A 13,779-nucleotide genomic window follows, 5' to 3' on the forward strand; every position below is an offset into this window, starting at 1 on the left:
CCAACATCCCAAGTTGGATCAGATCTGATATATAGAAAACTACCTCGGATCAACTGTCAACGCCCCTCAAGGTCGTTGGCAGAAAAACAAAGATATACATTGGTATGCTCGAGATGTACAAGATACCGCAGAACAGGAAGCCACCAGGAAAAGAGAAGAGATCGCGAAGTTGAAAGCGGCGGAAGAAGATGCTTTGGCAGCTGCTTTGGGTTTCGCCCCGAGGAAACTTGACGATGAGGGGGAAGGGACGGGGGCGAATGGGGTTGTAGTGAGGGGAAAGGGGGATGAGGAATTGGATAAGGCGGCGAAAGAAGAGAGGTGGAAGGAGAAAGAGTGAGTGAATCTTCACGTTGGTGGTGTCTTCTATCTAAAATTGCCCTTCCTTGACCAGGTCATCCTTGAATGACTAGCCTTCTCTATCCGTGAGGAATGGTGGACTTGCCTGTATCCCTCATATTCTCAGGTTCATCACGCCCCTCATGGCGGTGCGCGGTCGTGTGTAGCGCAGTGGACATGGGAGCCTCGTCGAGTGGTCAGAGCAAGCTTTGTCTGCAAAGCTACCCCACAGACGTGCTGATGATCAGATTGAGAAAAGAACATCGGGCGCTCAAACGTGCCGAACGGGAATTAGAGAAAGAAGAGAGACGTCGATTAAAAGAAGATCGTCGGGCGAGAGATAAAGACGAAGATAGACATCGGCATAAGCGAAGAGATTGGGATTCGGACGATTCTCCGCATGCCCGTTCACGTGGTGAGGAGCGACACCGACATCGTGATAATCGCTACGACAGTGACGATGGGACGGATCGCCGGAGGAAAAGGGACGAGACAGGGTATGATAGTAGGGACAGGAGCAGAGAGAGACGACCGAGAGAAGAAAGACGGCGACATTCACCCTCCCCTCGGCGACGAAGCAGATCCCCTCGGTGATCTTCGGTCATGTGTTTGATCCTTGCAGCGGGGTGTGGTGTGTATCACACTCCCCGAATCAGTCGGAAAATCTCGCTGATGACTTTGTGTGAAGGTATCCTTCTTCTGTAACTACTTGATTCTGCGCTATCTCACATGCTACACGATGCATATCACTTCCATACCAGAGTTGCCAAAGCATGAACGAGATGGAAGGTTACGAGCGGGCATCGGACAGTTGTTCGGGGATTGTCCCGTGAGGACATTGGCCGAGTAAGCTGATAAGGCGGCAACGGGCACATCTGACCGCTTTACCCCTTGTCTATCTATCTCTCTCTGTAACCTAATTGATATTGCCGGCCGATATCGTGACGATGCGTCTTGATTGACCTTTGGCCCGTCGGTCTATTCACTGTTCGGAATTGTACATATCTTCACTTATCACTTCTATCTCTCAGAAAATCTCCCCCCTCTTGTAAAACTTTGACCACCTTGGAACAATCTACAACTCATGGACGCTGATCAGATTCAAGAACGTGAACACGAGCGAACAGCCATGTCTACACCTACCTTGACAGGTGATCAAGATGCGGAGAAACAAGAAGTTATCAAAGGAGCTCAGATCGAACATGGTCATGCGGATCAACATCCTCTAGCTCAATTGAGTAATGTAAGAAAAAATGTTCTGTTGTTGGTATTCTCCATCGCCGCATTTACCGATAGTGAGTCACCCCATCTCATCATGTTCTACCTCCTCTGTCACACAAACTCACATATGTACTTTTCTCCAGGCAAAATGACAACTCACAGAACCGAAATACTGGAAGATCTAAAGAGAGAAGGGTGTTGACTTGACAGTCTGTAATATCTCCGGAGTAGGTGTTGCAGTCGCTCAAATCTCCGTCGATATCCATTTGAACATCTCTCAAGTGGTTTGGATCATCACATCGTATTCCCTGTGTTTTTGCGCTTTCCTTCTTTTCGCGGGTCGTCTTTCCGATCTTTTCCCAGCTCAAATAGTGTTCATGGGAGGATTTGTCGGATTAGGAATATTCTCTTTGATCACTTCTTTTGTCAATCATAGCAAATATGGGTTTTTGATTTTAAGAGGTTTAGGAGGGATTTGTGGAGCGATGAGTGAGTGATCTTCCTTTTGACATCTCCCATAAAACTTTCATTTATTCTCTAATTTCACCCGCGCGGATTGTGTTTGAACTTGATTCTCACTGAGAGTCCGCGCATGTGATAGAAGAGACATGTCTACTGGTCTCGGGGAAAGGGGAAGGGAGGTATGTTGAGATATTGACGATCAGCTATCCCTTCGTCGTACCATCTAGCCGTACACATGTTTCCTGACCCAGAGATCCAAAAACAAAAACTTGGTTTACTCGGTTTATCAGGAGCTATCGGTAATGTTCTCGGACTGTGAGTGACGTTGTTGAATATGGATACAAAGGCTTACGGATAAGTATCATCGCTGCGGCTTGTATGATCAAATCATATGTTTGGTTCTTCCGTCTTGTCTGCTTCATGTGTGGGTATCACTCACCTCACTTATCTTCCTTATCTCTTCCCTACCAGAACATCTACTACCTCTTGTCCCTTTGTCTCTACACTTTGTCTCCTTCCTCTTGTCCGTCTACAATTGCGAGTTCAAATAGGGCAAGGAGAAGAGCCGGAAGATCTCGAGCTAATTCATAGGCTTCTTTTTCACCGGCCTCGCATTCCTCCTCCTTCCTTACACCGGTTCATCCTACTCCCATTCCAACGATAAAACTCCCAGATACAAACGAATGGACATCATCGGTGTGATCCTCATGATGCTCACTCTCATCTGTTTCATCCTTGCCCTCACCCAAGGCCCTATCGACGGTTGGAAAGCGGCTTCATTCATAGCTCCCTTCATCCTATCTTTCCCACTCGGTATCGGTTTCTTCTTCTGGGAATCCCGTATAGATCCTCGATCAGCATTGTTACCTTCTACAGTATGGAAAATTACCAACATGCTTTCTTCCTCTTTGGTCATCCTCGTACCTATGGCATTCTACGCTACCTCTCAATTACAATATGCGAATTATTTCCAATTGGTACGAGGATGGTCACCCATTCATTCCGCCGTCGCTATTTTACCTCAAGGAATAACATCTTTGATCGTCGGTGGAATAGTTTCTGCTGCTTTCCCAAAAGTCATCTCAACTCCTCGAATCACCATTCCAGTAGGAGGAACTTTGATCATCATCGCTGAAATTCTTCAATCTCAATCAAACGGTGGATTAGGAAATGATTATTGGAGATTCTGTTTCCCAGCGTTTGTCATAGGTTCTGCAGGAGCCATTTTGTTATTCTTCGCTTCAGCTATTAATCTCATCACTTATTGTCCTCCTGAAATGGCGGGTGTAGCATCAGCTTGGACACAAGTGAGTTATACATCTTTCACATTTCCCAAATCCCAACACTTGATTCCGCTATCAAAGTAGAGATTAGCTGACAGTGATAGGTTGTTGCTCAAGTAGGTGGATCAGTATGTTTGGCAGTACAAGCTGGAATGGAAACGAATTTAGCGGTTTGGAAACAAAGTGGAGCAAGAGCTTTTTACTTTTTACTAGCTTGGGCAGCCGTACTTTGTTTCCAATTCCTGATATTCTATAAAACTCCAGGAACACCAGCGGAAGAACATGATGCTACAAGAAAGAGGATAGCAGCTTCGGGTAAAGATTTAGGGGTGATATCTTCGGTTGATGAACCTGTGGAGAAGTGAGGGGGGTTGATAGGGCGAGCTTCCGTGTTGGCATAGGGATGTCTTAATAGAATGTTTCGATACATAGGGGAAATGATAGATCTTGATAATGCCATACTGACCGATAAACTCTAATCACTCATTGCTAATCATAATGAGTGAACCCTTGAATTCTCTCGCATAGTTAATGATTCACAAGCAGAGGTTTGGGTATATTTCTTCCACATTTCTTGTCCAGCTCACAACTGTTATTCTTACTCACTCAAAGGCTGATTATACTGTCTGGAATCGGGAACGGACCGAGACATCCGAGTGACTGATTGATCTCGCCATCTCTCGGAACGTCTGACAAGTTTATCTATCATTATCTATCCTCACGGCCCGCTAAATCTGGAAATCCCCGTCAATCCAATTTTATCCCACTTACCTAGCCAAGGTCGATTGTTTCAATTGATTCGACACAAGGGCAACCCGGGAAAAACAAGAGACCGACTTTCCCTCTGTGTTCAGCATATATCGGTTCACCTCTAGATCTGCGAACTTAGATGATCAATTGATCAAGAAAACTATGGTACCTCCTCGTCCGACAAGAGGAGAACGTAATGTTCTTTATAGACAATTAGCAAGATCAGCACGTACTGCTATTACCTATGCACCAATTCGACCTTCCACCTCATCTCTCTCTCCCAGTCACCCAGGCTCCCTTGTCTCTCCACGACCGATTGATTCTGTGACAATCCCTCTTTCTCCACAACCTGCGTTGACATCCACACCCCTTGGTCCACAACAACCTCGATCGGAATCCCATCATCAAAACGCTCCTCCATCTCAGATGAGAGATCCTTCGACTCAATGCACGCCATCTTCCTCTGTGATATTCAAACCTACACGATCGTATGTTTCTCCATCGAGGGAAATGAATACTCAAGAACGAACGCGAATGTCTCAGAGGAGATCAGACGGAATAGATGCCCGTCTAAGATTGGACAATACACGAGATACTCGACGCCCTCGATCGAACATTCACGACCAATCAGGAAGAACACCTGGCGCGTGGACAACTTACCCGTCATCTTTGCATTCTTCTTCTTCTTCTCCTCTTCCTTCTTCTTCCAAAGTTTTGGAGACTGACCCTTTTACTACTTCTGAGGTAAAACCTAAGTCTGATTCTGTAGTCAGAGAGGAGCGTACAAGGGGAGAATCTAGTGGGCAGAAAGAAGAAGTGAAGGTTGGTTTATCTAAGAATAGAGTTCGGTCACTCACCCTCCTAACTGCAAATTTGTCTGACAAGAAGAAAGAAGATATCCGTAAGACTGTACGGAAATCTCGACATTCTTTCCCTCATTCTTCTGATTCTACCCATAGTGATCAACACTCGAATCTTCCTTCACGTTCGAAGGAAGAACGAAAATCCGCGTCACTGACTTCTCACCAGGTGAAAACTGATCGAACTAAACGATATCCACATCGTTCAATCCATCACAGCTCACAACATCTTCCTCTTGAAGAAAAGACAAATACCAACAAGAATAACACTTCTTCTGAACGAATCTCACATAATCAGAGTCAAGGAAGAAAATACAAGATGCAACAACTAGATTCCGCTGTTCAAGCTTTATCAGTGGTACGTGATGCTTTACGTACGTTCACTGTGAAAGAAGAATCCAGTACTCCTTCGAATATACCTTCTATCAACACCGTACCGGATTATAGTCCGAGGACTGTTTCTCAACCTAATAGGGTGTTTGGAGAGGGGGTGGGTTATATCCCGACACAGATCATTTCGCCTATTGGGGTAGAAAGTGGGTTCTCAGGTAGAGGATCGGATCACAGAGAAGTGAGTGATCCTCTCTCCCATTCCTCTCAATTCTTCTAGATTCTTGGAGTGTTCACCAACATGTACTTGTCCTCAAACACAATCCAAAGGAGTTGGAGCAGGGATGTGGGAGATAAGGCTGTGAGCTAAAATCAGATGTGGGAGACTCTCAGGACGGAGAATCAAACTCTTCGGGAGAAAGTCCAGAACCTACAAAATTCGTATGACTTGGAGAAACGTCGAGCAGATACAGTGAGTTCTCTATCACGTTTCTCTTTGGGAAGCCCTTCTTTTGAAGATTTCCAACATTTCCTTACCTCCCCTGGTGTGTTGCAGGGTTGTATGGTCCGAGACATCTTTTGGAGGAATTAGCATTGACATCAGATCCACCCTGTTCAAGGCGACACCAGACAGCTCTACCAGCTTCTTCAACATAAAGACAACGCTTTGAGAACTGCAGAGACAAGTTTGATCAATATGTATGTCCTTCTAATCTCCCTTATTCGTCCTGGTCTTTCTTTCGCGCACCCCTCTTCTGCCATCAAAGAGTGGCCCGTCTCTTGACTATCTCAACCTGCATGCTGCATTAGAGGCATGTGGTGGTCGCATAGATCGGCTTCCTTCCGTGACGACATGACTGATTGTCAGATGCACACAGATTGAGGCCTTACAAAAAGACAATGACCATCTGAGACGCATGGTTGATGATGGTTCTAATCGGGTTAGAGAGCTTGAGAACAGAGAGTCCGCTGCTAAGAAGGGTGAAAGTGCTCTACAAAAACAGTCACAGGAACTTCGTAATCAATTAAAAGCTGCAGATGAGAAGCTAGAGGAGGAGCGCCGAAAACGGATGAGCCTTGAAGCTCATTGTCATCATTTGGAACAAGATCCTTCTGTGAGTATGATTGTTCACATTTCTTTCAGTGTTTTGTGCTCGTGTGTTTTCACCGGGAACTGTTCTCATACTTCCCGTTCCCTCTGGACTTACTGACGTGGTGAACCGTCTGGGTCAGGGAAGGGGACATTTCAGTAAGAAGAACGATGAAGTTACTGATATTACTGTAGCGCTCGGAAGCACCGAAATTGGCTCAAGAGCTTGAACATAAGAAGATGGCTTTGCAGCAAATTTCAAAAGACAGGGATGTAGCCAATGCCAAGTTGAAGGAAAAGCAAGTGAGTAGTAATCTCTCTCTCCCCCATTGACCATGACTCTTTCTCGAATGACTCATCCTCATGTGTCATCTTTGACCCTCTCCGTCTCCCCATTATGCTCGGTAGACATCACTTGTCATGACCACAAATGAGCGTGCACGTATCTCAAACCCTCGCTCGTACTGTGCCGAGAGATGAGGCGTGAAAAAAAAAACAGTAGGAGGCTTGTGATATTGTTGCTGATTTCAGATGGAATATATCAAGCTTGAAGAGAAACATAATCAACAACGAGCCATCTCTGAAGCTCTTCACGTAGAAGCGGCCGCGGGTCAAGGACATCGAGTGGAGCTTGAGAAGGTCTCGAGGGATAAAGAGCGTCTTAAAGTTGCTCTCAAACGACAAGTGAGTTGTTTTCTCGAGCCTGTCAAGCCGATTGAGATTGATGAGTAGGAGAATGATATGGCCGAAACTGTCAAGATGAAGGAAGAATTGAGAGAACAGGTAGTGAGTTATCCACACCTGTCTATCACTCTTTTCTTTTCCCGTACGAAATCATCATATTTGAAGCGTTTCCTGTAGAACCAATGAACACTGCGGATTGAGTGACCGGGAGGAAAGAGGAAGACTTCGTGCTCTTTTGACAGGTTGAATATGATTTGTTGTGGAACAATTAGCTCCTGTGGGGTGGCTGAGTGACGTAGGTCCAACTAACCCAAACTCTCGAACTTCTCCAAGGACATAGTCAACCTTCTCTGGGGAAAGCCTTCAATAATGTTCCTCCTAACCCCATCAAACCATTTGTTGGACATTCTTCCCTCCCCCCCAGACCTTACTCAGACGTTCAAGCGTCAAGACCCATATCTCAGCCTCAAGCAATGGAGAAAAATCAATACAGTTTCGATATGCCTCCTCTGGAAGTGAGTGAATATTTCCTATCTCACTCTTTACCTTACCTTTCTTCTTTGTTCCCCTCGGTCTTCCATCTACCCTCTCACTCCTTCTCTCACATTCTTGTCACTGTCTACTCCCTTCCTTTGCTTTGTATCTTCTTGATTGGAACTTCATTTCATGCTCTCTGTGTGGAAGAAGGAGAGGGTAGGATTAAGAGATGTACATCATGGAAGGGGATAGAGATTGACAATTAGCCAAAACGTAAAGCAACTCCGGTACCTTACGACCTAGACCTGGAACCCGTCTCCACATCAGGATCCAACGATGAAACTTCTCTCACACTTACGAACCTTCAACGTCAACGTCAATCAGGTGGAAATACCATGGACAATGATCTCACACGTCAACGTTCAATGGGTAATGTGACAGATTTAGATCTTTCACGTTATCGTCAAATGAAATTGAATGCCATGGATATTGACGTTAACCGTCAACGTCAAATGGGAGGAAATACAACAGAAATGGATTCTTCTCGTCAACGTCAAATGGGTATAAACACATTTGATATGACTCCTGCTCGTGTGGGAAACACGACTGTTGATAGTGTTTTTGGTGACGTTTCCGGGAAATGGAATGGGAAACCAACGGACCTTCGTCCTTCTTTCCTTGGTCAGACTTCGATGAACAAGGTGAGTAGGGTGTTTTCTCTTATATATACACAAGTCATGATTGAGGATGGAGAGAAGGTCGTACTATTAGAGTTTACTGAATGATCAGTCTGGCAATAGATGAGTGCTGGTCAAAGACGAGAGTCATGACCGATGAGAGACGCTGAGTGGCTGATGAGTCTGACGGTTGGCGAGGATGAGAGAGTGTTAATTGACAGATCCGATCTCCTTCCCCTGAAATGGACACATTTTCAGTGATGAACAATGACCCGTTCGTGAGTCAGAAGTCCTACTGATCAGAATAGAGCTGATGGGTAGGCTGACCTGGACGTGTTTGGTAATGGGGATCGAATGATGAAGAGCAAGAACTAAAATGTAAATGTCAAGCCCCGCTTTACTTTTGAAAGAAGTGATAGGAATGGTTGTATCGACGGGCGTAATGACACCTACGATTTCCAGTCCAAATGTCTCATCAAGCTTAGTAGAATCGATATCCCAGTGTGTGAATATGTATCGATAGTGATCCCTTACACCGAAATGAACCCAGGATCAATGATTTAGACCCAATAATGAGATAATCAGTAATTGTGAAAATCAGATACATCGGTTCTAAAAGGGCTAAAACGAGATGAGAAGAAGAACAGATGATGGCTCCGACTACTGCACTTCAAATACCTTCCCCGGTCAAGAGTCCTGAATCCAAGGGTCGATTGAGGTTTATAAGTTGTATGGATACTCACTCCACTTGGGTGTACGTACCGGGGAAGATACCCGTCCTCCCATTCAATTTTCCAGTCCACCAATCGTCGGCATTGTCGGTTCTTTCGATAATCTCGATCCTGTCTCCTGCGTTGAAAGACAAATCTCCTTCGGCCTGTTCAAGTCAGTCTGAGATATCTACATTTACTAGAACATTTGATCGGCCGACGAGTTCATTCAAACATGACGTCACCCCGATTGCCATTTGCAATCTATATGTTTGAGGTGCAGAAGAAGAGGAAGGGATGAGTGATGAGGGGAGAAGGAAGAACCCACTTGAGCTTCAAAGTCGAAGATAGCCGTGGCATACTTGACAGGGGCGAACGACGGTTTAGCTTTGAGAGGAGGAGGTGGCGGAGGAGCCTTTTTGATACTACCTGAAGAAAGGGTAGATGTGTAAGGAGGAGGAGCTGCTAGTCCACCAGAGTTTGAAGGTGGTAAAGTTCTCTGGACCGGAGAAGTGTACGAGTCTTCTTTCTTGAATGACGGCTTGGAAGAGAGAGAAGGTTTGGAAGTTAAAGATGAGGTACGGCTTGGGCTAGCACCTCCACTAGCTTGTCGGGCTGTCTGCAGGAGACGGGCTGGAACATGAGTTGTAGTTTCTTCCAAATAGGTACTCAAAGACGACAATTTCACAGATAGGTGCGAGATCATTGGTCATGGAGGAGACGAATGCGTAAAAGATTCTTGATGTCTTTGGAGACACAGAGAGATGAGGGGATGAACACAACTCACCAGTCGATTGCACCCGTTTGGTAATGTTCATCTCTTCGATCTGTTCCGCCGCATCACCCCTTTGCTCGAGATATATAGTTTCAATATCTTTCCGCGACAAGTCGTATTTTCCATCGGCAAAAGATTGCAGTCTATCCATCATAATGTAATACACGTTGAGTCTGATATCAGCAATCATTTTCCACGCATCCATATAACACGCGGTCCTCTCTTGACCTACTCAAATACTAAGTGATGAGTTGCTGTGAAGTGGAAAAGGTGGCACGTAATGGTGGGAAAACATCAAGATATCGACTTACTGCATGTAATAGAAAGAGTGGAACAGAGGATCGATAAACCTCGTCGCAAGGACTAAAAACTGTGGTAATTCCGTCTTGAGTAAGTTATTGTAATGTTCATATTCTCCAGAAGCAAGTTCGAAATCTTGTTCGACCTGAAGTATCAGCGTTGCCTCAGGTGAGAATTGACCAAGGACTGACTTTGAATAAATTCTTTTCGTCACTGAGAGACTTTTCTTTTTTCTCACGGAGTTTATTCAACGAATTATTGTGTCGATCGTAATCTATTAACTTGTGTTCTCGTTTGGTGCATGTTTTTCGGATCTTTTTACAGATGTCGGTGAGTTCTTTACATGGTTGAACTATACGAGAGTCGATAAGTTCCAATTCGGGCGATAGGGTTTCTGATGATCAGTGACGTTTCCAGGTCCAGCCATTTGGGAAGGAAAAGGGAGAAGTATGCCGGTCCGGGTACGATGGTCGAGGAAGAGGGTGACAGCGGAGGCAAGACAGCAACTCACCTCGTAGCTCCTCCATTAAGCCTTGGTACTGGGAGATATTCTTCACTGTGACCTCCGCAGTGGGATGCTTGGCCGCAAGATTGTACTCTGATCCGAGAGGAGAAAACAGAGTGGCTAAAGATCCAGAGAAGCTGGAACCGGATATGAGTAATGCTGGTCTTCAGTTGTCCATCCATCGAAAGGTATCAAGATCGACCACCCTTCTTCTTTAATCTGCATCATGACCCAATTGAAATCACAATATAATCGAAGAGCAATATCTTCCGGCTGGATTGATTGGTCGATGAGCCTCATGCAGAAGTGGGAGGAGCAAAGTGAGAAATTTGACTCACACGACACGCTATCCCTGAAAATAGTAGCATCCTTCAACATTTTCTCACAAGCGCTTTCTACAGCTGCAAACTTGCGTTCACTATTCATCAGTTCTCGTCCTCTTATCCGTCTTTCTCCAGGCAGTCGACGCAACGGCCCAGACAGCTTCATTACACGTGTGCCGAATCCTCCGCCATTGCCGACAGTAGGATGGTTTGATATGAGGGAGACGGTAGCTCACTGGTCGTTGAACTCTGGATCAGTAGATTCTAGAGTGCATCAGTTGGTTCATAAACAGTGCTGATGACGCAAGACGTACTCTTGGAAAAACCAACTCGGCTGGTGAGATTATGTGGAGTTCTATTTCCTTTCAGCTTGGATGGACCGGCTTTCAGGGAGCGGAACGGCTCACCTAGCCAAAGCCTTTGTGATACCCTTCATCCTGTGAGCCACCGAGTGAGTAACGGCCACAGACTGCTATATATTAGAAGAGTGAGGAAGTACCAGATATGGTTGAAAGAGGGTGGCGGTGATGGTGACCGAAGCCGAGAGAAGGGTGATCCAAGTGGATTTGCTTCCGTCTTGCCTCCCCCTACACAGTATATATTGGCTGCCCGCTGCGCACAAAGTCATCTCCATAACATATAACCTTATACCCAGATCTCTATGTATGATATGAACTCAACCTCTAGGCGTCTCCGTACCCTGTACTATATGATCCACCAGACCAGCGTCAGGTCTACCGATCCCTTCTCCTCTATCCTCATAGCTTGCTTTGTTCAGATCCTCTTTGATCCACGTCAAGTCCTTCGTGGCCTTCTCTACGGCATCCGTGTCTAGCTGGCGTAACCTGCGAGTTGAGACTTCAATAGGTGTCGGCGGTACCACATTCAGATCCGGTACACCCTCAACACCTTTCTTGCTCTGTAAGCCCCGCCGTAACATCGCTCGACCTCCAAAGTGGAAGAATGCCATTGCCAACAAAGCCAGGACTGGCGAGTAAAACCACATCCTCTTCCATGCTACCATACTCTTGCGGAACGACAGCAGTATGAAGGCTGAAGCGGTGAAATTCAGATTGCTCTGCACCATAATCCAACCGATGATGTCGTACACTCTTTTCGCCGTGTTAGGATATGGATATCGAGGCAGGGCGTTTGGCGATGATTGGGAAGCAGATGGAGAGGGTAAGAAGTAAGGTCGCACGTAGGTGCGCAACTGCCGACCAAGAGATGTGAGAACACCGGCCAGAGTGAAGGCGGCATAATAGCCCAAATGATGTCCGTGCTGCTGGTCAGACCATATCAGTCGGCCACATGAATGACTGACCCAGAAAGCAGAGGTGAGGAAGGTGGCCATGCTTTGCTTTGTCCCAGGTTTCTTACCCTTCGTAACCAGACGCTTATATATGCAATCACGGAGCCATACCTATCATCAGCTTCAGTGGACAATAACATGGGTCAGAAAGCTCACGTTGGTACGACAATTCCAGCTGTCAAAAAGAACCTTAAAGCTCTCGGCCGATTCGATCGCCACAATATCGATGTTCCGGACCCTGTTCCATAGTGTTCGACCTGTTCTGGGGTCGTAGCCGTTGAAGCCAATTCCCGTGAGGATGCACGCCCCCTGTCCGTCAGCTAAGTCTAATTGAGAGCGCATCTCACCCACCTCACTCAAGCTCCACGCAGCATAATACTTGGTACGGGCTATGAATCCAGCGACCTGGACGAAACCGAATCTAGTGGCCAGTCCCCAGGTGTACCATGCCGGAGTCAAGATTCTTTCATAGCTCGCCTTTGTACCGAATATTGCGTACACCCCAAGAAAGAAAAGCCCAATGACCAGATGAAGATAGGCGACGCGTTTCCGACCGTGAGGCACCCGCCGCTTTAGTTTTCCTTGCGGATCTTCGGTCCCTGCAGTAGGCTGAGAGTACAAGGTGTGTTTTACCAGGGCGTCATATGTCGCGTAGTCCATCGAGGGGCCGACGAGTGAAGAGGGGAAGAAAAAGCTATAGGTCAGAAAATCCATGAATGACGGCATAAATTACGTACCAATATCCGAGGAATGCAAGAGGGCTAGGTACATGTAGCAGTCGCGTTGTCAATTGACCTGCGTCCAGTTCCTATACATGAGCTCTTCCTCGTATGCTTTGGCAGGCGAAAGTACATCAACTCACCTCTGGTTTTCGGCGTCCATCATGAACATTCCAAGCGAACATGGTGAGCTTCATGACCAACACCATCTGGCTGGTCGTGATCTCAATTTCGTCGATAGGGGTACCTTTGAATGAGAGTCGCAAGTGACTGTGGTCAGGAGGTCGCACAAGGCGTCAGAAGAAGTGGAGCTCACTTGAGAGATAAATGTCCCATGACGAAGCTGCTGGTTAAGTAGAATTCCCCTGCTGTGTATGTACATAGCTCACGCAAAGACCATCCAAGGCATATTAGCACTTCTAGAGCCGACCACAAGGGCGTAGGTGCCGGCGCAGCTGAAGAGTAGGTGAGCAAGACCTCGACCGAGGTTGAGTAGAGGGACATAGAAGAAGAGTGAGATGACGAGTGAGAAGATGTGAGCCAGGTTGGGACGGTCCGGAGGGATCCGAACGAAGAGAGATCCGAGAGGGTAGCTGACGAGGAAAGAGAAAATGAGCTGGGGGTTAGCGACTCGGCCTTTGCCATGACACGTCTCATTAAACCATCTCTAGATATGGAGCGTACAGAGTGAGAACTGACCTTTATCTGGGAAGGAGGAGCACCAGCGAGGGAAGCAACGTGCTCGAAGAGAGGGTCCCAAAACATGACGAAGAGGGTTCTTCGAGCTGTATGGAAGACGATAGGAGGGAGAGACAGCCCTCAGCTCTGCCCAGTGTAATCTTTATAGCCGAAATTGACCAGATGTAGGTCAAGAGGAAGAAGTATAAAGGTTCAAAATTTGACCATGATGTGATGGTACTCTGGATGGCAGGCATGACGTCTTTGCGCATGGGCCCCCCTGACTT

The 13,779-nt window shown here is 46.4% G+C and overlaps 4 protein-coding genes across 4 annotated transcripts; 2 read left to right on the forward strand and 2 right to left on the reverse strand.

Moving 5' to 3' along the window:
• Positions 1–1,465: 1,465 nt before the first annotated feature.
• TREMEDRAFT_28441 (uncharacterized protein) lies at positions 1,466–3,667 on the forward strand (the record flags this gene model as incomplete). Its single annotated transcript, XM_007003125.1, has 6 exons — positions 1,466–1,631; positions 1,768–2,046; positions 2,223–2,334; positions 2,379–2,443; positions 2,611–3,326; positions 3,407–3,667. 6 exons carry the CDS (start codon positions 1,466–1,468, stop codon positions 3,665–3,667), a joined length of 1,599 nt encoding a protein of 532 aa, XP_007003187.1.
• Positions 3,668–5,231: 1,564 nt separating this feature from the next.
• TREMEDRAFT_60898 (uncharacterized protein) lies at positions 5,232–8,545 on the forward strand (the record flags this gene model as incomplete). Its single annotated transcript, XM_007003373.1, has 11 exons — positions 5,232–5,483; positions 5,619–5,714; positions 5,847–5,941; positions 6,111–6,357; positions 6,528–6,635; positions 6,864–7,016; positions 7,065–7,118; positions 7,316–7,531; positions 7,760–8,194; positions 8,392–8,448; positions 8,492–8,545. 11 exons carry the CDS (start codon positions 5,232–5,234, stop codon positions 8,543–8,545), a joined length of 1,767 nt encoding a protein of 588 aa, XP_007003435.1.
• A 211-nt stretch (positions 8,546–8,756) lies between these two features.
• On the reverse strand, positions 8,757–11,292 carry TREMEDRAFT_43122 (uncharacterized protein). The gene is made up of 10 exons (XM_007003271.1): positions 11,191–11,292; positions 11,098–11,138; positions 11,020–11,047; positions 10,799–10,878; positions 10,467–10,619; positions 10,147–10,349; positions 9,967–10,100; positions 9,668–9,828; positions 9,209–9,513; positions 8,757–9,047 (listed from the first exon to the last, which is right to left on the reverse strand). Exons 1-10 carry the CDS (start codon positions 11,217–11,219, stop codon positions 8,910–8,912), a joined length of 1,272 nt encoding a protein of 423 aa, XP_007003333.1. The 5' UTR covers positions 11,220–11,292; the 3' UTR covers positions 8,757–8,909.
• Positions 11,293–11,400: 108 nt separating this feature from the next.
• Positions 11,401–13,579, reverse strand: TREMEDRAFT_43126 (uncharacterized protein; the record flags this gene model as incomplete). Its single annotated transcript, XM_007003272.1, has 9 exons — positions 11,401–12,065; positions 12,108–12,206; positions 12,252–12,404; positions 12,447–12,789; positions 12,833–12,903; positions 12,958–13,084; positions 13,131–13,157; positions 13,204–13,430; positions 13,514–13,579. 9 exons carry the CDS (start codon positions 13,577–13,579, stop codon positions 11,460–11,462), a joined length of 1,719 nt encoding a protein of 572 aa, XP_007003334.1. The 3' UTR covers positions 11,401–11,459.
• Between the last annotated feature and the right edge of the window lie 200 nt (positions 13,580–13,779).

This window comes from Tremella mesenterica (genome assembly GCF_000271645.1).
Source record: "Tremella mesenterica DSM 1558 unplaced genomic scaffold TREMEscaffold_3, whole genome shotgun sequence".
Taxonomy (NCBI): domain Eukaryota; kingdom Fungi; phylum Basidiomycota; class Tremellomycetes; order Tremellales; family Tremellaceae; genus Tremella; species Tremella mesenterica.

Excerpts from the sequence above, each read along its gene's own strand:
- TREMEDRAFT_43122 (XM_007003271.1), bottom strand. The coding sequence starts at position 11,219 with ATGAAGGGTATCACAAAGGCTTTGGCTAG. Across the intron at positions 11,048-11,097 it reads CCGAGTTGGTTTTTCCAAGA|AATCTACTGATCCAGAGTTC; the intron begins GTACGTCTTGCG and ends GATGCACTCTAG. Across the intron at positions 9,829-9,966 it reads CACTCTTTCTATTACATGCA|ACTCAACGTGTATTACATTA; the intron begins GTAAGTCGATAT and ends TGCTGATATCAG.